This window comes from Tetrao urogallus, assembly GCF_951394365.1.
Source record: "Tetrao urogallus genome assembly, chromosome: 16".
In the NCBI taxonomy this organism is placed as follows: Eukaryota; Metazoa; Chordata; class Aves; order Galliformes; family Phasianidae; genus Tetrao; species Tetrao urogallus.
In genome coordinates this window covers 4252400-4276644 of record NC_136829.1, presented here as the reverse complement: position 1 = coordinate 4276644, position 24245 = coordinate 4252400, and the positions used below count along the sequence as shown (strand labels likewise).

At 44.0% G+C, this 24245-nt stretch overlaps 1 protein-coding gene across 1 annotated transcript; it reads left to right on the top strand.

Annotated features, from left to right (window-relative positions):
* Window positions 1–1363: 1363 nt before the first annotated feature.
* ARHGAP40 (Rho GTPase activating protein 40) lies at window positions 1364–24129 on the top strand (the record flags this gene model as incomplete). Its single annotated transcript, XM_079543266.1, has 15 exons — window positions 1364–1464; window positions 10070–10263; window positions 14049–14266; window positions 15550–15625; window positions 16281–16429; window positions 16869–17034; window positions 17383–17474; window positions 17604–17681; window positions 17890–18049; window positions 18766–18848; window positions 20027–20233; window positions 20502–20642; window positions 22053–22213; window positions 23179–23234; window positions 24023–24129. 15 exons carry the CDS (start codon window positions 1364–1366, stop codon window positions 24127–24129), a joined length of 1989 nt encoding a protein of 662 aa, XP_079399392.1.
* Between the last annotated feature and the right edge of the window lie 116 nt (window positions 24130–24245).

Here is a 24245-nt window from a genome sequence, read left to right as displayed (position 1 = left end):
TACATGGATAACCCGGACTGTGAACCTGATCCCTGATGATACTCATTAGGAATGTGAGATAGAATGTAAATGCAAGGACTGTGGAACTGCTGGAGTATCTCAGCTGTCTGGGATAATCCTCCCCTAAAACGAGTCTGTCTGAAGGGACGGGGGTGGATCTGATGGGATTTCGGGCAGTTGGGTTGTGTTACTTGTGGGATGAATAGGGTGCATGCTTGCAAGGTGGGGTTCCATGGCTAAGCTAATGCCGTGGCTGGGAGAAGGGCTGTATTAATGGGTAGGAAGAAACTGAGATTGCTTCTTTGCATGCTTTCATGAGGGATTGTCTCCAAAATAGCTGTTGCTTCCCTTTTAAGCCATCGCAGGCAAAGCAGGCTGACCCATAGATCCAGTCTTACCAGAGCATTGGAAACGAGTGCAGTTATTACCTGTGCCAGAGAAACTTTGCATGCCTTCGTTAAGGAAAATTTAAACAAATGGCTTATTTGTAACTTGGACTTCAGGATGGAGAAGAGTAAATGTTAAAGGAAAGGGAAGTTACAGGAATACTGTGAGAAGAGATTTGGTGGCAAGAATGGGAATAGCAGAGAGAGGATAAGACCTATTAGTTACAGCAGAGAGATGGGGGTGTGCTTGTCTTAACCCTTTGCTTGCTCACATACTGCTTGTTGGTGAGGTGCTAAAGAAGAATCTGGATCTTACAGAATGCTTTCTGTAGGTGTCATGGGTTTATGCTGCTCTTTCAATACCAGTGCCTTCCATAAAACTGTCTTACTCAGTGCCAAACGATGGCAGGGTATGCTGGATTTGCTTTTCTAATAACTGCTCTTTTTTGTGGTTGTTGGTTGCTCAGTGTGTTTTGTTTTGCTTTGCTGCCTCCTTCCCTCCCCCTTCCCTGCCAGATATTTTGGTTTTTCTCCTGTCTCCAGAGAAGTAAGATTTTGAGGAGCTCCTCCTCCCCAGCACTGCCTGTGAGAGTTACTTTTTCGCAGAGCTGAGACTCAGTGATTATCGAGCAAGCTTTAGCTTGGGCGCAGGCTTGGAATAGCTTCTTGCTGTTCTCCAGTCGTGCCGAGTGCTGGACGCCGCTGGCCTTGTGCCTCGTCCTTCAGCTGTGTTCCAGGCAGGGAACTCAGCCCTGGCAGGGCTGCCTTGAAGTCCCAGGTGTATTTACGGTGACTCCTGCTCCATTCTGGGGAGGGCGGATGGGGAGGGAGGAGAGGACGTGTGCAGGTACCCAATCAGCTGCACACCTGCCCGGTGACGACGAGCAGCCCTTGGCAGTTGGTTGCGGGCTCCTTGGCTCGGCAGCGGCGCTTGGTGCGGTGCAGATGGGCTGACCGCCTCCCCCTTCCCACCGAACATGGACAAGCTCGGAAAGAGGGGCTCAGGGTTTGCCAGGACCCGCATCCCACGGCCCCAGGTGGTGCTGCAGCCGATGCCGCCGGCATGCTGCTCCTGCAGGTACGGGCTTTGGGCTGGGGCACGGCTCTGTGCGTGTTCACTGCATCCAGAAGGCAGGGGGGAGGTAAGGGCAGAGACCTGTGGCAGGGGAGATGGAAAGGAGGTAGATTTCCAGAAGCAATCGGGTTGCGATATTTTCTCTTAAACTGTGCTTCAATTGCCTTAATTGTGAAAATCGAATGTACTGAATTTTCCTGTTTTGTATAAACCTGATAATTTTGTCCATTGGTGCCAGTGCAGCAAAGTGGGGCTGGGAGCTGCAGGAGTGTGTTTGTGTTGGGGGTGGTGATGCAGGGGCTGCAGTGAGCATCGTGTGCATCTTCTGAGGTGGCAGTGAAGGTGCCGTAGCAACATGTGTGCTATGAAGCCTTTCTGGTGACTTAAAGAGCTGTTGGAAGGTCAGAACTGCTTAGTTACAAACAATCTGCAAAACTTGTGTGCTGAGAGGTACAACTGCAAACGGAATGACTTCACTTTACAAACACCCTTCTCTCTGTGCTTACTGGATATCGGCTTTAAGACTGCATCTGAAGTCTGTTTGCATCGGCTTAAAAATTGCGCCAAGTTTCCGAATGTCTCTCTGCTGCACTAATGGACGCGTGTTGGTTTTGTGTGAATGCAGCTGCTGCACCCTCCTCTGAGTCCCTCTCTGGCTTCTCACTTTTCCTGGCCTGTTTTGGCTGTGTGTGTAGGAGCAAGAAAGGGCGGCTTGAAAAGATCCTGGGCAGTTTGTGATTAAGAAAAATAATAATAAATGTTGAGGGGAATGACATAGCAATAATATAATAAGTTACTTAAATGTATCTACGCGTAAAAGAACTAGACTTACACTTGAAGACTATTCCAGGGTTTCTTTCTCCTGTAACAACTTCAGTTTTATGCCAACCAAGCTGGATTTGTTCCAGTGTGTGTGAACTGGTGCCAGAGTACCTCTGCGGTCAGATCTGAGGAGGTGCAACAGTGGAACACCCCGTTTGCTCACTAGATTTGACCAGGATGTTTAACTTCTAACCAGTGGCACTTTGCATCCGTTCATCCAGCACTAACAGCAAGTGAGATACGTCCCAAGCTTAGCCACACTCCTGCAGTGGCACAGATGTGACATATGCCTGCACGACGAGGTGGTTGTGAAATGGCGCACGGAGCATCCTCATGGTCTGATTAATTGCCTTTAACGACTATTTCGGTAGCAGTCACTGTGGGATGCTCACTGCCTTCCCATTCAGAGAACAGTGTTGTCACATCCCCAAAGATCTCCTGACAAAAGGCAGCTGCTGCCCCAGCATTCCCCATCTGAGTGCTCCTGGTGCTCCAGCGTAGCACAGTGTGGGTGCAGGCTTTGCAGGCAGTGCCCAGCTTGCTGCTGCCGTGGGGGGTTCCCTGCCCTCAGCAGCTGCTGCAGATCCGCTCCCAGCTTGGCTGCTGTTCTTGGCAGGTTTGCTTTCTGCACAGCCAGCGTTTCTTCCTCTCACTACTTGGCCTCCATCTAAGTGCTATTTATAGGTCATCAGCGAGTGGAGCCTTTTCATGGCAGTGTAATAGCCGAGCAGTTCATCGTATGCATTATAACTCCTGTGAGAAATCCAAGTGAGGGCTTTGTATCTGGTTTTCTCAAGTTCCAGCACTCCTAGGTCTCTTATGGACAAAGTGTAGCTCGATTCTCAACCCCCCTCGTTCTGTGCTGGCTAGCATCTTACTCTTGTCTCCTTTTTGTAGTCCCTTACCTGTTTCCAAATACTGGAACAACACACTATCGTTCTTTGCTCTAGTGTAGGCACAGCTGGTTAGGATAGGCTATATCATGAGAAGAAGTTCAACATTAATGCAGTTGTAAGATGTTTAGGTAAATCTGTGCTTTTGTAAAAACTCCTTTTTGAGTGAGTAATCTCAAAAACAAGTCGAGAATGTTGTTTATAAAGGATCCAGACATGCTCTGAAAGCCACTTGGCCACCATCCTGCTCTTCCCTGAACGTGGGAAGCTGAGGTGTACAGGTTGAGCATCTTGCTTAAAGTCACGGGTGACAGAAGTAAAGGAAGTGCATCTCATCTGATGTAAGGTAGCAGACACGTGTTTTGAGGATGGTTTTGGTAACTGGGAGGCAGTGACTCATTGCAGCCTTGCTGAAGTCCCTGGCACTGCAGGGATGTGACAGACAAATCACCAACAGGCATGAGTAGCCTCTTAGTTAACGAATTTCACATGAATGTACAACAGATCAGTCCAAAATGGCATTGAACACTGCAGTGCTGCTAGCTGTTGTTCTGCCCGTGCCCCTTTCTATCAGCAGGATGTCCATGCAATCAAATCTTTTCCTGTTTGGGGCACCTTGGTGGGGCAGGGAAAGTGATCAGTGGGCAGGGACCATTATAAGACCTTATGGGGAGACAAAAAACTGAGGGCATGGCTTGTGGCTTCTGAGGCCAAGGCAAATCTGAACATGATGCAGCAGGCAGCCAGATAATAGACTGAACTAAACGTGGCTTTAGGTATTTTTGATTTGTCTGTATCTGCATGGGCTTATCAATCCCATGTTTGTTCTGCTCTCAGTTTTGGGCTGAGAGACCTCCAGGCAAATCTGTAATTACAGGCAAATTTTGCTCTTCCTTGGCTTGCTTATTTAGACACCTACCTGGGAGAGTGGAGATGAGCCTGTTTCAGATTGAGGGCTGGGGTGTGTGTGTTGAGATGCAGTTTCTTTGTTTTTAAGTGCTTATTTTCAGATAAATTGCAACCTGTGCTTTATTTGAAACTTGCAGTGCTGTGTTGGATGTTATCTCAAGAGCTGAAGCCCAGCACAAGGCGTGCTGAGGATGCTGTGCTAAAGCAGTGCCTTGCACAAAAGGCCCGGACCTGAAGGATGTCAGTTCCTTCACTGCTGGGCAGATAATCATTGTTTTGTCTCTCTGGTATCACTTGGGATGTCCGGACAGGAGCTGGGGAGTGGCTGTGTTGTTGTTGTGGTGGGGGAAAGCTGGACCTGCTCTCAGTGACTCCTCCACGTATGCAGAGCCGTCCGGCATGTCCTCGTTATCGCTTGCAGAACAGGCTTCTTCAAAACAACCTTAAGTGACACTGCTCCCAGAGCTGCTTGCATAATGGGAGATCTTGATGAACTGATTGCTGTGTTACTGAAAACAAGCTGTAATCTTATTAGTAAATTGTAATAGTGACATCTTAACTATTCTCACTTGTGCTGTAGATACCTTCAAGTATGTCAGCCCTTGGATAGGAAGTCCTTCTAAAAGGCCTTAGTACAAACACAGGTGGGGTTTGGCAGCTGGGCGCTGTGGCTTTGTGTGGGGGTACCTCTGAGATGGGCTGTGTGTCAGTAACAGCTGTATGAGCAAATCCCCCATGGGCAGAGTTGCACAAAGATACGCCAGCAGTGGCAGTCTACTTTGATTCTAGTTCTTCTAAGCCTTGGCTTAGTTAAGCTAGTGAAAGTAAAGCGTGCTGGGTGTTTATTGGGTAACTTTCTGTTCATCTTTGCCACAGTAATTTGATAATTAGTCTGTCTTTACTTTTCTGGTCTGCTCTAAGAAGCTTGAATAGCACTCCATTGTTGCTCTTCCACTCCATGGATGGATGGGGATGGAGCAAGTTGGCAGCTTGTGCTGGAGAACTGCCTACAAAGCCTGGGGGATTGAAAGGATGAGAATCCGTCTTAAGAGTTGGACTTTAAAGATTTGCAACCTTTGTGTGACTTCTGAACTGATTTTCTTCTGTCTGTAGAAAAGTTATGGAGCTTATGCCCACCAGACATCTCTTGTGTTGTATTTGCTAACTGGAAATTGTAATTCTGAATGGCATAGCTAATTGTGCATGCTTCATCTGAGCTTTTGGCAAATACACTGATATCTTTCAGCCAGGTTCTGCTATCGTATCAATATTTATGTATTTGAAAGAAAGACCGAGATTTAAACTTTCAGTTCTTTAAGTGAGATCTAAGTATACCAGTCTGTAAGACTTGTGGATTTTGTTTTATTTCACATGCTCCTGTGTGTTGTTTCTTAATACCTTTATCCTACTGCTTGACTTTAAACAAGAAAATCTGTCACATTGTGAACTGTGATGGTCTGACCTTCCTAGTTCTTCAGCTGGATTTAAACTGCTTGCTCAGCAACTTGCAAGCAAATTAAAGAGGGGCTTTTTCCTGCACGTGCATACTTTCTGGTTTTGTTTTGTTTCCTTTAATCTTGTGCTCCTTGATTGTTTTTGACCTTGCAGTAAATTGAGAGCTGTAAGATGTGCGTGTTTTCTGACGTTAATGTATTTTTGTTCTCCAACTCAGTTTCTTTATCTGTCAAAGTATTGCAACAGTTGATGAAATAATTTCTCATTTTTCCTTTCAGAAGAGTTTGTGTTTGGTGCCAGGGATCTGAAGTGCACTGGTGTGACTTGGTGTGCTGTTTCTGTCTTGCTCTGGAGATTAATTCAGACTTCTTCCATCTGTTTCTTTGTTTCATGTGTGTCTTTGTTTGTACTCCAAATCTTTGGAAATGTCCTTAAAACTTGGTGCTTGTGTGCCTTGTATAAATTTAATCCAGTCCATGTTGCCTTTTTTTCACCCAAGCTTTTTCTGGAAACAATATGAAAGGAATTCCGCTTTGTCACCTGCTGTTTTGCGTGAAATACTTCGAAAGAACCTTCTGTATTTGTTCATCTGCTTGGAGGCATTTCGGTGAGGGAAGGAGGCTGAGCAGTCAGTAAAGCAGCCTAGGCAGCCACAGATCTTAGAAAAGGTCTCTGATGGGCGTGATTCAACCCTGGAATGAGCAAATGCATAGCAACAGTGTTTATTTTATTTTGAGATTCAAGAGGTCCAAGAGTTGCATGAGTGTTTACAGTATATTTGCGGTGTGTTGACAGTATCTAGGAACAGATCAAAACCTACTCTGAAATTTCGCATTGTAGTCCAGGACTGGTGAGCTCAGTTGGCCTTTATTAAGGGCTACCGATATTCCGAATGTTACAAATTTGGATTTGTAGAAGAAATGAGAAAACGTACCGTAAGAGCTCAGTGCCAGTCTAGATTCATGTCCCATAACTGCTAGTAATATTGTTAAATCAGGGGTGGGGTGTTAGGTGAGATGAATGAATTCGGAGCCCCGCTGCGATGAGTGCCTCCAGCAAGAGCAGGGTATTGCACTGGGTGGTCGGTCCTCCCAGAGCTGTTCCTTTATGGGTGCCCTTAGCTGGATCCTTCTACCCAGTTCATTTTTTCCTGGGTTAATTTTTAAAACTTTGTAATGTTAAGCTTTTTTTTTTTTTTTTTTGCATTTGCGGTGCATCTGAATGAACTTGATTATTCCACTTACTCTTTGCCCAGTTGCAACTGAGCGATTAACCTTTTAAGCCAACAATCTACACTTTCAATCTAAACTGTTGCTATGCTTATACGTCACAGATTGCCCTCCATTGACTTGGGAATGCAATGAGGAAGAACAATCTCTTAGGTGCACTGAATCTCAAATGAACCTTCCTCTTGGCTGGCTACGTTTGTAAAGCAGCATGTTCAGGAAAAAAAAACATAGGCCAGAAAATAAGGCATTTTCTAAATTTCAAGGCCTGACTTTATGTTGCTCTTTAAGACTGGAACGATAGTGTTAGCTTAGGGTGTGTAGAGCTGGGTTTTGGATTCTGGTAATGCTGTGTAGAGCTGCTTTGTGAGATTAGCATCCTGCACGTTGGTGAAATAGATTCAGTGCATCACTCCACAGGGATGTTGAGAAAAAAGTTAAGATGGCTTTTGGATTATTCAGCCTACAGGTAGTTCAGATATGGCTCTCCTACAAGAGATGCAGCATGTGGTTAGCAGGGGAGCTTCTGTGTGCAGGAACTGCCAGGTGATGTGAATTCCCAGCAGTAGAAGGAAGGAAGTTAACAGTGGATGGTAGAGAAGCACAGGATGGAGAGGACAGGAGTGCTTACAGCAACTCACTGTGGTCTAACAAAACTGTCCTTGGACCAGTATTACATTGTACTGATATGGACAGAAAGTGCTGGCAGATCAGAAATAGCTGGTGGGTGGCAAAAGTATTGCCTGATGATTTGTGCTGTAAGGATGCTGGGACCCTTCTCAGACATACACCATGAATCTGTCCTAATGCTTGCTGTGTGACTCCACTCAGTCAAAGCCTTGGTGAAGCCGTGCCCAACATGGCTTACAGTGCTGGTAGATTTTTTTGCTTGCTTTTTTTCCCAGGCAGACCTGTGGCAGGTGCAGGGAAGGCACTGCCATAGCTATGTGTGCTGCAGGCTTCCTGCTGAGCAGGCACTTGATGCGAGCTGCTGCTTGGTTCTCAGGCAGGTTCTGCCAACCTGGATGTCAGTTCTGCTTTGGCCTGGAACCACGGAGATCTCTGGGATGCTAGATGAGCCTGCTCTAAGTGGGCTGAGCATGGAGGCAAAGCACTAGATGCAGCTACTTAGATCTATAAGATCACACCCACTATGGCGTAGTGCATCTTATGACAGGAAGAGTAGTTATGTGCCTGCTAAATGCTTTTAGCAGAACAATTAGGGCAACCTGTGAGACAGTTCCTTAGCCTGCTCAGTGTTATGCCCCGAGAGACTGCTCTTCAGTGCAAATTTGGCTGTCATGGTGCTTCTGGTATTGATGCTGGCCAAAACCAGGTTCCTTGATATGATCAAAAATCCTTCTCCTAATGTCATGTTGCAAGTGGTGATTTCTCTTGGCTGCCATGTAACAACATTCTAATGGGATATCATGGTAATGTTACCTTGAAATGGGCTTTTTGATGGTGGCAAGGTGACTTTGTTTAAACCTAATCCTCTTCAGGGAAGGCTGTCAGCTACGCAAGGAGACACAGAGGAGTATTAAAGATGAAGAGTTAATACAAGCCAAGTGATCTAAAATTTTGATTCCTAATCTTAAGTGTAACATCTCCAAACTCCTTATCCTAATGGATACAATTCACTTATCTTGAAAACTTGAAAGGGAAAATCATTATTTGGGATGGTAGCTGTATTAGAACTGTGAAAAATGGTTGTGAACTATGAGAGTTAAAAAGAAATAAAAATCTTGGTTGGAATATTGAAGTGCACTGCCAGGCTGTGGAGTGGAATCTCAGCTGCAAGGCTGTTATTTGGATACCCAGGAGCGAGAGGGAAAAAAGATGTGGATGGATAATAAGCAGATGGGGCACCTCTGCCATCATCAGAGCTGGGCTGTGTGATGTAAGTGCTCTTTTCAATCTTTAACTTTTGTGTCCCTGTAAAACAAACAGCAGACTTCTTAGTTGTGTTCTCAGTGCTCTTGCTGGCTCCAGATGTTCCTGCAGTGATGGTTATCGCCTTTGGTTTGACCTTTAGAAGAGAAAGGCTGCTGACATGCTTGTAAGAAAAATGTAGGCACAGTATGCAGTCACACATGTATCCAGAAGCACAGGGTATCCTACAGCATGTGCCGTCCAGTTGTCAGGTCTGCAAAGTTAGTATTTTAAGATTTGAAATGCTTCTTATAATTTAGTGGCAGAACTGCTGGTAATGGCTTTCCAGCACAAAGGGAACTTAAAATTTCCAGGTATTTTGCCACTAGTAATTTTCTTGGTCCTTCTTGAGCTAGGAGGGGAAATTGATTTGGGTGGTGGTGTTGTCATCATGGTTTTTCAAGGCATAAGGCTTGATCTGTTCTTCTGCCGTGCCATTGGAAAGCAGTTCTGATCTGTTTGGTGGCTGTGGCTGTTCATAGGTACTCCTGGCAACATTTTTCAAACCAGCCAGCATTGCTGTAGTGTGCAATTTCTTGAACTGTGTATCATAAGTTGAACCATAGAGGGTTTACATAAGCAGGGTGTGCTTATCCTTTCCTTTTTTTTTTTTCTCCCTTGTCTTTTAAAAAGCTGTACAGCAGGATTTAAATGAGTTACAGCCCTTTGAAGAGAATTAAAATTTGTTTTAGGAGGGGCATTATTTTATTAAATAATGAGAAACTCACAACTTCCTACAGAGAGGCTGAAAGCATGGCTGAGTCCCAGTCTGGGACTTTGGCTGGCCATGAATTAATCAGCAGGACAATAAGAAAATGCTGTACCTTTGTGTTTCTGAGGACTCTTTTACTGCTTTGTAGCTGAAAAATCTGGTCTGGGCAGGAAAAAAGGGCCTCAAACTTCTGAGCTGTTTATTGCATGAGCTGCACTGCAGTGTATGGAGCTGTGTCCATTTCTGCATACGGAGGACGAGCCTCCCGAGGTTGCTGTGCTGAGGCTGGGAGCTGTCAGACTCACCTGATAAGCAGAGCGTGTGTGTGTGAAGCTGGAAGCGCCTTGGCTGTGAGTGCAGAACGTCTGTGCAAGCCTGTAGGGCTCAGAATGACAGGCGGTATCTCGGGCTGCTGGAAGGGCAGCACAGGAAAACTTGTGCTGTCACTGTGTCCTCCTGTGGGATGGGGCAGTAGGTATCTCCCCTCCTCTGGAGGATTTGATCTCAACCTTGTCTGTTATTGCCAAACACTAAAAAAAGAAGTCTAGCACTTACCTCTGTTTGGCTGCAGCCATTTAACAACGAAGATGGATGTATTGTGAATGCCTGCCTGAATCACGTGTACCTTAATCTCTCTTCCTTATCTCTTCCTCTCTCAGTACCAGAAATTGTCCTTGCAAAATGAGCCAGCTTCCTCAGAAGAGCCCTTTGGCTTCCCCATTGTCAGAGGACACGACTACCAGGGTAGACAACTTGCCAATGGAGAGCTTTTGGCTGGAAGTAGAGAACATTAAACAGAGCAGTGAAGCTGAGCAAGAGGAATGCAGCCTTGCAGATGTCAAAACACAAGAGGGTAGGTTGCCAAAAACACTGGGACTGAGGGGAGGAAGGAAGGTATTTGTCTTCAAAAATTCTCTTATGCACCTGAGTGATTGAAAAACCTGTTGGCACACGGTTAGAATGTTACCTGTCAAACCACAGGCGTATCTATATACAGATGTGTATTTTTTTTTCATTGGAAGATGGTTAATTCCCTACAGAAAAGGAGTGCTGGCTTCATCTACTTTCACTTTCCAATAAGAAAAAGAAAGGAAAAGCTGACTCTCAAGATTGGTTTTAAATATGTTCCAATCTCCAGACTTTTTCAAGCAGCTGCCACTGAGAGCTGGTGCTCTTCTTGGGAGGTAGCTGTGTGGTGAGCATGCTTTGACAGCCAGGAGCATTTAGGAGGGGTTGTTTGTGTGCGTGGTTCTGAGACTTCACCACAGTGGCTTTTACAGGAGCTGCTGTTGTGGAAAACAGACTTCCTCCTGTGATCCATTGTTCAAAGAACCATAATAAATGTCCAGAATTACTTGGGTACATCCACATATGGTCTCGTTGATTTTTAAAAATTTTTAATTATTATTGTTCTTTTAAAGACCACTTCTTGTACATTGGATGTTTCTAATAGGTTTTCTGTAGCATTGATGTGATTCCAAAATCCTGAAATAATTGGAATCTGGACCAATTGCCTTCTGACATGAGAAGTATATCATCCTGTGGTGCTGTAAGAGCAATGAACTATGAGCACCAAGTGGTCCCATGCATTGGGGTCACACATTGCCTGTGTCCATTCCTGGCTGTGACTGCAGCTGTGGTTCTGGCTCGGGGAGGATCCATGTGTGTAATGGAGAAGTGTTTGAGTGGAAGTCCTACTGTGTTGCCCTTGGGAAGGAAAAACATGTATCCTGGGGTCATAAAGGGGCCGTGGAGAATGGGGCAGGAAGGTTGTCTGTGTTGACCACATTGAGCAAGGCACTGTGAACTTCAAGGCTCATTGCCATTGTCCCACCATAAAGGATTTAAGGGCTTCAGAACTGAAAGAGGTAAAGAAGTGACTCAGAAACTGAGTGCATCGGGGAGGAGGCTCTGGACAAGCAGCCCCATGCCATTAGATGAAAGGCTGACTAGGATATCCGACATACAAATATCCGAAATATTCGTATTCGAAATAAAACAGAGGCAATCTGTTAGCTGCGTGTAAGCAGGGACACAAGGAAAAGTTTCCTTTAATGCTGTGTGTTAATCTCATAGGTAAGAGCTATCTGGTTAATCAGCAGTTGTAACTGGACAGACTCGAAATAATGCTCCGAGTCACGAAGCCTTCCTAGCAGGCTGGGGAAGAAGTGCGGTGTGCTCAGCCTGTGGGCGCCTTCAGGAAGGAGTTCAGTCAAATGTGTGTGGTGCTCAAAGCATGAGTAGTGAGGGGAACCTTCAGGCTGATGCAGGGAGCCGGGCTTGGCTGGTGCCTTCTTGCTTTCATGTCTTTGCAGTCTCCGGTCGGAGCGCTGGCAGGTGGCACTGCAGCATGGATGCTCTGAGCCAAAGGCGCTGTGGCTGTTTGCATACCGCCCGAGAAGCCGTGCCGGGGCAGCAGCTAGCAGCTCTGTCTGGAGGTGGTAAGGCTCAGTGTGACAAATCCCTGATTGCAATCAGAAAAAGGAGACGGCATGGAGGCTATGTGGAGATAAGGCATTGCAAAAATGCTGACCCAGTTGGAAACGTTGGTCTCCTGCGTGAGCATTGTCAGGGGTGGCACAATGGGAAATTGCCTGTGACCAGTTGTTAGCAGGAGGCAGGGGAACAGCCTGACAGAACTGGGTCAGCAGAAAGGTTTTGGTATTTGCTGCTTCTGGCCTTCCCTACAAGCAAAAAGGAGCCTTTTCCTTTTTCCAAGAGCAGTGTAGTTCTTCCCTACCTGCCTGTTCCAGCTGGCTCCATGGTCTGACGGCACAGCAGATTGATAATGTATGCAGTGTGTGTGGTGGTGGCACTGAAATATCTGTTGTTACCCTTGTAATGTGTAGTCGTGTCTGAGAAGCGTCTGCGAAGACTGATTCTCCTCTTCCTTTGAAAAACAAGTGGGAAGTTTCTCTTAATATTTTGTTTGATGTTGCATTCGCTTGGCTGTCATTCAGTTTCTCTGAAATGGAACATAATTACTGTTACAAATTCTGGTTTTGGTTAGCTCATGTTTCAAATAAGTTCTTGCAAATGGTGTTCTTTAGTTTTGCATATTTATTCCCAGTCGTGTCTCCCCAAATGTTGCTTATCTGGATCTCACAAAGCAAATATTAACAACCCTCCAGGCTTCAATCTGCAGCCAAACTTCTGTGGACTTCTCAGTTCAGGCCCGCTCCACTCTGGTTTTCCTCTTCTCCCCATAAATAACCTATTTTAATTGTTTCCCTTTGTGCTACCGGTAAACATAATCAGGCCAAAAATACTTTAAGTTAAGTGGATAAATTAACATCTGAGGTGCTTTGGCATCAGCTGGGGCATTAGGCTCCAACGGATGTCCGATTTATGGTCTTCTGGTTGGTATTGTGTATTGCATTAGCTTCCTGTTATGACTGGATTTGGATATTCTCAAAACTTGCAAGCAATACACCAACTTCCTGTAGTTCCCAAGGAAAAAATAGCTGAGAAGTCTTTTGCACACTGAGCTTCTGTGAAATCATGGAAGTAGGACAAAGATCTGTACAGGAGAATTCCTAAACAGGGCCAGGAGTCCAACCCTACACACGTGTGAGGAGCTGCACCCACGTGAGCAGGACCTGTGGGGATGCTGTCAGCTTCTGTAGAACTGGACATGATAAGTAACCAAAGTTTAAGATCACATGAGAAGGTTAGCCAGGTTGCTGCAGGTCCAGCTCTATTTACAGTGCTGTGATGCTGAACAGAGTTCTGCTTTCATGCAACTTGCAAAAAGATGTTGTTGCTCTGCTCAACTCTTTTCAGCCTGGATATTTCCAGGTGCTGTGACAGAACATTGGTCTCCCCAGAAAAGTTAAATGATTTAATCTCACAGAAAGACCTATGTGGCTTCATTAGGGATGCAACAATCATGAAATCGTGCCTGAGCAGCTGTGATGGTAGAAGAAATACTTTCCTTCAGGAAGGAAGAATGGGAATGAAGTATTCTCTTTCAGTCAGTTCAGTTGTGATTTTTCTTTTTCTCAGTATGACCTTGGAGCTGTGCTGGAGCTGCCGGCAGTGAATGAATGTGGTACCTAGAACTGAAAAGGGGCACAGGCCCTCTGGTGTTCACTCTGTAAAAGCTGAAGCCTTTTCCTAAATTGCTGCTTTTATCCCTGGATTTCAAGTACTGCCTTCTCAGGGCGCTTTCTCACTTGCATAAAAGGCACATCCAATAAGGGAGGCATTCTTCTGTGTTTGAGGTGCAGCTTTATATTGAAGAAAAGAGTGAAGCAAGCTTGTTAGAATAATGCTGCCGTTACTGTCTCCAGGCTTCTCACACTTCACTTTGGAACAGGAATGGTCTTTAATTTTAGTGGTGTTTTGAGTAGATGTGGATGTAGAGTGAATGTATGGAGTAGGAATAATACTTCTGCTGTTGTTGAATGACTGTGTGGGTAGCAATGCACTTAAAAGTATAACACAATAAAGGAGTAGCGAGGTGCATACAAATAAAATGAGATCTTGGAGAACAGCCTTGGCATCCCCCAGAAGCTGTGACTTCCAGTGATGTCTCGCTGCCCCCTGGGGCCGAGCCTTCTGGTTTGCTGATGCTTCAAGCACTCAAATTGCTTTTCTTTCTCTTCTCGCTCCCCCTCCTCATCCGTTGCTTCACAGAGGGAGAGGCTGAAGCAGAGTGGCTCCAGGACGCGGGGCTCTCAGACCTCATTGGGGACCATGCCTCAGAGAACGACAACGCGCTGCTCTCCACCCTGACGAAGACCCAGGCTGCTGCCGTGCAGCGAAGGTTGGATACCTACTCCCGCTCACGGAGGAGGAAGAACAAACCTCCTGTGAGGGATGTCAGAGACATTTTTGGAGTGGTCGGCTCTGGGGTATGTTGGCTGATTGAGTGGAAGCTCCTGAAAGGCTCTGTTGCCCTGTGGTACCTGCCTTGGCCGTCTGGGCCCAAGGCTGCTTTCATTTCCAAGGCTGACAGCTTCATCTTTTATGCTGAAATGGAGCTGAGATTGTGGAATTTCTGCATCTAGGTTCAGCACTGAGAGAGAATTGCTACGAATCGCACAGATTCATATCTTCTTAGAGACCAGTGGGAGGCTGCACAGCTCCTCCAGCACCACAGCCTTGTGGAGCACTGATGTCATTTGGAGCCCTCTTGTGTTCCTTTGTCCCAGTGACATTTTATTCCAGCTGCAAGGCTGTCTTAAGTCCCTCAATTGAAATCTAGTGAGTTTCTAAAGTTGCACGTTAAATAGAAGTCTGTTGTACCAGGTATCATATAGGCAGAGATTTCTGAACCCTTAATCTTATATGCCTGCTTGCTAGGTTGCTAATATTTGCACTTAAAAGTCAGAACAACTAAATCCAGCCCAATATTCTGAAGTGACTTTTTGATGCAACTACAGATGCTAAATGAATTGGGAGTTCTTTCATGGTAAGCTCATCAGTTGTGTTCCTGCTCTAGCCATACAGTGCACCTCCTCTGCAGATCAACTTCTTCTGTCAATTTGTGATGACTTATTGCAGGTTTCTCTTAGCTCTCAGTTGTCAGTCAACAACTTCTCTGTGTTATGAACTGGTTCACAGAAAGAGTTGCTTTGGTAACAATATATTTCCTTGCATTCTGGCCAGCTCCAGTGAAAGCAGGGTTTTTGTTGTAGAGCTGACTGTCAAATGCCTCCTTACGCATTTAGAAACATGCTTTAGACCTGAGGAGGTAGGTTACCATACAGCCTTAATGGGAAGCTTTTAGATGCTGTTGTCTGCTTGTGTGTTCTTTTGCATGAAGGAGATCTTGTGGTCAAAGGCAGAGACCAGCTCCTGTGGAGTTTGGTTGGTACTGTTAGCCTCGCAATGCATTAATAAAAGGAAAGAAATCAGCTGCTGATTATCTGAAATTATAGATTAGTTTAATAGTGTGGGAAGTCATCTAGTCATCTGTTTTCCATCTGCCTTTCAAGTCACCCAATTGCTATTCATTCAGTAATTGTTGATTTCAGAGCAATCTTACAGTCCTGAGTTTGAGCAGCATTTTCTTAAAGGTGTCTTTTTGTGTGTTTTTGTTTTGTTTTTTTGTTTTCCTCCCAAAATCAAATTGTTGTCATGATAACTTCTGTCCTGCCTTGTTTAGATGAGCATGTTGTGGTTTACTTTCCAGGAGACGGTAACAGAAAAAGAGGAGCCCAGCCCAGACCTGCTGTTGCACAATCTGCGGACTTCAAATGTTCAGAAACGTAAGAAGGAATTTTTTAGAGTGGAGTAGGATTGAAAGGGAGGCAGGATCTGAAGCGGAGCTGCAACTGGAAGAGAAGTTGTACTGTTTGGGCTCTGAACCTGAGCAGCTCTGTTTCTGTTTTTGAAGGCTGTTACCATTAAATAACGTGTACTACTTTATATAATGGTGCTTGCTGTATAAATTGCAGAAACATTCTGTTTCTGTTTTAAATGCATGCTTATCCACAGCTGTGGGTTCAGTAAACTTCTCCAGCACCTGGTGTTAGGAATTATCACTCAAGGTGATGCTAAATCATCAGCAAATCAATTAAAAGATGCAAACAAAATGATTCTGGCAAAGAACAAGTGAAATTCTATGAATAGCGTACACAGTTGCATAAAGAGAAGATAATTAAAGGCCATAGGTATGTCCTTTAATTTAAGATGATACTCGTATTTTACTGTTGACCTGATGATTATGTTTATGGCTTTAAACGAATCTTACTTACCTTGTTGATCAGTCACAAGGCTGTGCTATGACAGCACTCTTTATGATCCTTGTTACCAAAACTGATTATCCCTGAATCTGTTCAAAACTGCTAATTTAACGCATTTGTTTTCTAAGCTTCACCTTTTAGCTTTTTGAACTTCAAGACATTTTCTCCTCTGTAGCAGAAGCCCAGGATTACTCCTGCACAGTTCGAAACCCTGGAAAAGAGGAGATGTTCAACATGGATGTTGCCTACTCAGAACAAGCAGCTGTCCTGCTCAAGGGGTCATTCTTGACCGAATCTAAAAGAATAAAGGATGGAAATGTGCTAACTGTAAGTATAGGAATTGTTTGTGTTAAAGCTTTATTAGGTCATCTTGCCTAGAATGGTGCAAGGTGTTTGATTCAATTATATATTAGATTTTGGGAACGTCCTCTGTGGTAGTGTTGCAATGGGTCTCTATTGTCTTACTTGCCAAAGGTTTACCTTCTGCAGATGTACTGGACTGCTTGCAAGGTTCAAGCCAATAGGAATGGATATTGGGCTTTCATTAATTTATAAGACTGGGATCTGAAATGTGTTTAAAGAGTAATGCTGACAAGAGGATGTGTTTCTCAGTACAAGTCATTCTGGTTATTTGTCTAGTGCTGAAAATAGGGGAATGTGCAGGTAGCTGGTTAGTGGTAAGCAATGGTAAGGATGCAACAGAAGCTGATAATTGGAAGGATCGGTAGTGCTGCTTGTACTGAACCTGTTGTGTGTTTTCCTTTAGAAATTTAAGATCCCCAAGGGCAGACTAGGAGTGACCAGGATTGGAGATCTATCTGCTCAAGACATGAAGAAGATCCCCACGCTGGCCCTTATTGAACTAACAGCTCTTTGTGATGTTCTAGGCTTTGAATTGAAGAGAAACAAGGCAGCAAAACTGAAAACAACAGGTCAGTTGAACATTGTTTTGAATATTTTTTTTCCTTCCATTTCGTGCCTTTTTAAACATTGGGGTTGTCTTATAAGTTAGGATTTCAAGTGTTAGAGCAAAGAGGGTGTTTGATAAGAAACCTTGTGACAGTTGTTTTTGCCTTAATCAGTTTCTTCTGGAATTGCTGGGTTGTGCTACCAAGACTTACAGCTCTACATTTACCTTCATCACATCCACTTGTCTATCAAGTGTTCCTCTTTTTCTCCAGTGCTTACAAAATGTGCTATCTTAGTCTGCAGTGCTGGCAGTATCAGTGACACTATTATTAATGGTGGTACAAATTGAAAACATGTTGTTTCTGTTGTAGAGAAAAGGCTCTTTGGAGTTCCACTCAACACTTTGCTGGAAAATGACCAAAAACTGCTCCCCAACACTAAGGTCCCTCTCTTACTCCAGGCAGTAAGTTTTCTTACCGTTTCATTCACAATTCTGATGCTCAGAGCCAGCAAGCCTTTGGGGCCCTCAATAAGGAGGGGCTGACTTCTCATCCTCTGTACCTAAGAGCTTTCTTTTTTCCTCTTTTAATAGCTGCTGTCCTGTTTAGAAAAGAGAGGACTTGAAACAGAGGGCATTTTGAGAGTTTCTGGGTCCCAGACTAGAATCAAGGTACGGAGCTCTTTACTTATTCTTTGAAAATGTTGAAGGTGATGAGGGAGCCTAACTCAGACTGCTTGTCTTCCTTCTCTGTACAATTAGAAATGTCCATTGCTGGGAAATCTGGGAGTATCTGTGGTCTTTTGACCTAACAGGTTCAGCTGTAGAATATAGAATGTGTTTTGAGGCATGTAAAACTTCTTTAAATTATTATTTCCAGAGTCTGGAGCAGAAGCTAGAAAGAGATTTCTATAGTGGCCTTTTCCGCTGGGATGAAGTCCACCAGAATGATGTATCTGGGCTGCTGAAAAGATTCATAAGAGAACTGCCTGCCCCACTGCTGACAGCAGAATATCTTCCTGCTTTTGCTGCTGTGCAAAGTAAGTTCCTCTTTGCCTGTTTTATGTTGTTTTTTGGGGAGTTTGTGCTTTTTCTGGCCTTGGGCTCTCCTGTCAGGTGTGCTGTTAGCACGTGCATTTGATGGCAGTACAGAGCAGGATATGCACTGTTACCATATGAACTCACTTTGTGAGGTGTGACGTGTACTATTATGTGTCTACCTCAGAGTCTTTGTTGCTAGTGCTTGGGTATGTACACAGTTTTTGTGCAGGTATACTGTCCTATACAAATTACTTTGCTTCATTTGAGGCTGCAGTGTTACTGCATAAATTAGGCCAACCTGATAAATAAGGACATGAAGACTCAGCTGTGGCAACTGGCCAGAGTGCATGATCTTGCTCTGTCAGCAGCAGTCTTCTGCAAGAGTCTTATTTTGAGGCTTGTGCCTAAATCCTCAAAGGGATTTAAATGTGTTGAGCCAGCTGAGCATGCAACTTTTATTTTATATGTTTTTTAAATAAAAAGTAGAAGGTGAAGTCTTTTTGATGAGCTGTTGGTTGGTCCTCTAGAACACCGATAATTCACTCCATAAGGGCTGTATGAGCTTAATTAAATTCTAGGATTTGAGGTGCAGTTTTACAGATGAAAAACACTACCATCAGTAATTGCCTTATCCCTGCTCTCAGCCTGTGACTTGGCTGTTTTCAGTCAGAGCCAAGTCAGAAACCTGAATCTTGCTGTTGCTTTTCCTTTGTAGATATTCCAGACCTGAAGCAAAGGTTGCAGGCTCTGAACCTCCTGATCCTGATTCTGCCAGAGCCAAACAGAAACACTCTAAAGGTGAGTCTGCTTATTCTTGATTTAACTGGAAAACCCATATTCTTGTTCCATGTGTTCATTCTCAGATCTCTATCAGCTTTTACAAAAGGGAACATAGATAATGTACATCAAATTACTAGGTTTCATTTCACTGACTTGAAATGGAAAGCCATGATGGGGCAAGGGGGAGCTGGGGGCAGCAGGCAGGTCTCCAGGCTGGGCAGTGAACATAAACTGTAGCACTTCTGCCTTCTGGGTGCAAACAGAAGAGCAGTGGGAATCCGTGTGGTCTTGGAGGGATTTTTACACCGTGTTTGGAACTGTACTCCTCCTTCTCGGTGTACTAAAGCATTTCTATATGGAGTTGAAGGAGGAAGGCTCTTTTATTGTCTGTCATACACTAAGATATAGGGGAGGAGATTCAGTCTTTGATTCATGCTTTGTGCTGTTGTTTTCCATCAAAGATGCAGTTTCCCTTAAAATCAAAAAATACTGTGTACTTTATAACTTCTTAGCCTTTTTTTTTTTTTTAATCAGGACACACTTCAAACCTGTTTTCTTACTGCTTTTTGGGAGAGTAACTGCTGGTGAATCAGCTTTGCAGGCAGTGCAGGATCTCTTTGGTGCTGCATTGAATAAAAACTGTATGGCTTCTTTTCACTGCTGCTCTATTTTGCTAAGTAGTTCAACTTCTGGATAACAATGCCAAGGCTGACTTAGCACCCTGCACAGGTTAGAGAGCTGGAATATGGGATACCATCAAAGATGACCTGATGTCCATCGTAGCTCTGGTGAAGGTGTGGGGCAGAAGAGGTATAATCCAAGGGGATTTTTTTTCCCACATCTGGGAATTGACTTGGAGGATACTGGAGGAAGAGAGGGTTGTCTTTGGATTCTATAACTTTTACAGCTGGAGTCTGTAAATTGCCACTAGTTAAGAAATAAGAACGTATCTGTTTCCCAAACATGCCATCTCGTCTGGTTCATGAGTGCTGGACAAACTATCTCCCTGCTCAGTTTAGCTATTTGTTGTTATCCTAGTATTAGAAATTGGCTACTATGCTTCTTGTCTAGAGAATTGGATTTTCTCACAAGTATCTAGAAAAGATACTGTCTGGATGTTCTCCTCAGCAATTGCAACTCTAATTTCTTGGGTGTTATTAGGAATGAATAACTTGAGTCTCTGCCCTTCTCTTCAGGCTCTACTTGAATTTCTCAGCAAAGTAGTCTCCAGGGAGAACAACAACAAAATGAATCTCTGGAACGTTTCCACAGTCATGGCCCCAAACCTCTTCATGCACAAAGGGCTGCCAAACAAGATTCCTGAAGGGAAGGAGAAACAGCTGGCAGAGGGGGCAGCTGATGTGGTGCGGATGATGATCCATTATCAGGATTTGCTCTGGACAGTGAGTTGCATCAGTGTTTTGCAGTATGATGCAGCAGTGTCTTGTTCTGGCTGGGCCTGGGGTAGGGGAAAGGGTAGTATTGGATATTCCAGAGGAGTTAAATGTTTGCAGACCAAAACTGTCCAAGGCTACCTGTTTTCAAGGTGTGCAGATGTTTTGTCTATTTAAGGAGCTTCATAAAATGATGACTAAGGGTTTTTTTTTAATGGCATTCACATCTCTGCTTGGCTTGTTTTAATTCCTGTTTTCTCCCTTCTTTGCTGCTCAGGTCTCCTCTTTTCTGGTAGCTCAAGTGAGAAAACTCAATGAGAGCAATAGTAAAAGGTATCAGTTCTGTGACAAAAAGTTAAAAAATCTGCTGCGGAAGATTCATGCTGATAAAGACAAAGTGGAAAAGAATCAAGCAGAGGTGAGATAAGACTTGGAAAAACTGGTTCCTTTTGTAAGTGGCAAATATTTTCTCTTTAAAATCCTTTCATGAGAGCATGGGAAACTTTAAGGAGTGACGCTTTGTAAATAGCAAGAGGGAGAAAAATCTGCAGAACCATGAGAAGAAGCTTCCAAACTCTTCAGCCCGAGTTGTACCCACCGAAAACTGATTCAGTATGCCTGTTGTTGGGATACATCTCAGACTGAAAAACACTTAAGGGAGAAGGAGGGGAGATCTTTTGAATTATTTTGTTCCATAATGCTGTTTATCTGTATAGAGGAGTTAGAGAATGTTTCTTCTCTTTTAAGAGAAGTGAAACTGCTGTATTCCACCTCTTGCATTGGTGCCAACTGAGGCTTTTAAATGGGTGCTGCTTCCCAATCTAGTTGAATATCAGTTGTTCTTTTTAATTGGCACTATTACTTGAATTAGAGTCAGTCTGTAACAGCTAGTTTATATTACACGGTGCTGGATTTTAGGTATCAATAGCAGTGGGTGGTGATGATGGGACACCTAAGGATGTGAGAAAGATGAAGCCTGCAAGTGAGAGTAATACATGGAGGGTTCAAATCTGCAGAGCTGAAGAAGAATTTGTATTCTCACAAGCCAGTACATCTGCCACCCTTCTGTACCACTTGGTAGACTGAGAAATATGCTCCCAGTTAGCCTGGATAAAGGTGCACGTCACTCTTGAAGGTGCTGAGTGAAGGTACAGTGTAGGTACGCAGCAGATGACTCTGTGCTTGGAGCTGTGCTAGCAGTGCTTCCTCATTGTTTTGGTGTGCAGTGCTGTTTTTACAGAAGATCTAGAACTGCAAAATTACCTTGCACCAGACCAGACCCAATTGGAATGGTTCCATGTTCTGTACAAAAGCTTTGAAAAGGTGGCTCATGGACGAGCTGATGAAAACGGTTTTGACAAAGTGACACACTGTTCAGTGCTTCCCTTCTGAAATTACCTTTGCTTCTAAAGTGGTCTGTAAGACTGTTCTGGTTCCTGAGCTCCTATTCCTGCTTTTAAAGTTTACAGAGAAATCTTTCAGGCAATGGGAAACAGGTATTCAAAATAGATTCTGACCGATCTAATTTCATCAAAGCCTGTAAGTGCCAGTACTGTATCTGAACAGCAGAGAGCACCAGAACACACTGATCGAGATCAGTGCTTTGCTCCCCAACCACAGCACTGATAAACTGGTTCCTTTATAATGCTCACCTTGATGCTTCCGTTCTCTGCTGTGTGAAATAAGCAATCAGAAATGCTCTGAAAAGCTGGCTGAGTGCATTTCATTCTTCACGTTCTCCAGTCTGCTTTGAAACTTGACGTTTTTGCCAATAACAAAGCACTTTTTTAAGCACTTTACTCTCTTTGGTTCTGCCTGCCTTGTTCAGCCTTCCAAGGTTGTGAAAGTCCACGCTTCACTTCTCCTGAAGGATTCCCTAGAAGTTCATTTGAACAATGCTACCAGAGTTGCTGATGTCCTGAAGCAGTTTCAGAAGAACCTGTGCCAGAATGGCTGGAATATTGTTAACACGGTCAACTTCCTGAAATGGCAAGTAGCTTTTTCTCTGCTTATTAAAAATATATAACTGTCAGGTGATGTAGTGACTGTATTTTCTGCCTTCTAGCAGAGCTAATGTGGTGACACATTGAGCTGTTAGACTGCTCTGTGTTTTATAAATGGTGTACTGGGTAGGGCAGGCAAATATTAGTTCAGCTGAGGGGTTCCATCACTGTGCTCAAGCTGACACCAGGGTGGTGGTCCTGCCTGCTCTGCTGGAAGGCAAGTGAGCTGCAGCAGTATGTGAAAAGCTTTGTGGGGAGAAAGAAAAGTGGGATAACATTAACCCTGCAAAAGAAACCTTGTGTAGCTCTCCTAGAGAAAAACATCACCTGGGCACATTACTTGCCTGCAACAGCATTTCCAGCATGCAGGGTTAATGTATGAGTTCCCTAAAGGGAGCTGAACAGTTCCCTCCTGTGCTCCAATGATGAATTGCTGAAATAATCCAACAAGTGAACAAAACAACTTCTCAAGCCATTGGGCATGCAGACAGTGTTCAATAGGTAGAGTGTCAGTGCATCCCCTGACTGTGTCCCTGGGCAGCAGACATCTTGACAAAGAGAGTGTGTGGGGAGTTGGCTGAATATGGGTCAGCTGGTAACTGGGATCTTAGTAAGAAGATGCAACAGCTACTGAAGTCTTCTGTGGAGCTGCCATTGACTCTGACGAATGCTGCCAATGAATGTTGGCATTTCTTATCTTGTTGAAAAGCATTTGTATGTAACATGCATCTCATTAGCAACAACATCTGACTTGTTCTGTGCACAACTTTGGGTGATAGCTGCATGCTTCAGGAGGACTGACAAGGTTGCTGTATTGCATAGAATTGTAGCTTCCTTGACCATTGCTGACCTCTGCACTGGGAGCAGTTGCTTTGGAAGAAACATCACTGAACGACCTAACTTGCCTCTCACGGAGCTTTGTTAACTTCACTGTGTTTTTTCTTTCTGCAGTAACAACTCCATGGAGTGCACAAACTTGCTCCTATATGAAGTGGGAGGCAATATTGGTGAGTCTGGGTGATAACTGGAAGTAACCTCTTTGACACCTGGTTTTTATGTCTAGCCTGTGGTAGGAGAGAGTTCTGGAAAATGATGAGAGTTGGAGGGGCCTTTGAAAGTTAGAAGAAAAGGGAACAAATGTGGGTTAACCTCACCTATGGCAAAGAGCAACTGTCTTCCTTTACAAAACCAACATGCCTGCCTTTATTGATAAACTGTCTTGCAAAAGAACCAGCTTTGGTGGAAGCTTCTCAAAGTGAGTAGTTAAACAAGCTGATGATGTTCATTAGACACTGATTTCCTCTGGGAATAGGGTAGCATCATCAAATGAAAAGGAAATTTTAATGTGATTGTAACAGCAGAAGTTTAGGGAGGTCTGAAAGTAGAAGGGAATTCCTATGTCCTGTTATAGCTGGTTCCAAAGACTGTCCTCTACTGGAGTGAATTTTCCACCTCCTTGTATTTCTCGTAACAGAATCTGTGAAAGGAAAACTCCATCATACTGGAAACAGCTTAGTCTCAGCTACTGGATTTGTTCACGTGCTGAAGTGATTGGGTATTAGAGTACCTTTCACCAATTTAAGCTTGGACTTAGTATAGTTTTAAGAAATGCACATCTATTTCAATATAAAGAACTGGAACTTTGTCAGATTTGTTGAAGCACTTCTGAATGGTTGTAATATTAAGATGAATGTGGGCAAATACCAATTTTTAGGGGGGAAAAGTAGTAACAACGGGACTAAGGAGATAAGAAATGCTTTTTTTTTTTTTCTTTCTGTATTTCTTGTTCTTATAGGTGAACATTGTCTGGATCCTGACACTTACCTCTTAGACTTGTATCATATCAATCCGCATGCTGAGTGGATAATTAAGCAAAACCCATCGTATCCTCGGATGTTCTAAGGGAATCACAAGCAAAACAGCATTTGGCTGAAGTTTTTGGAAGGCAAGAGAAAGCCATAAGATGCTCCTGGTACAGTCACAGACCTGGATGATGCTCGTGTTTTTGAAGGCAAAAC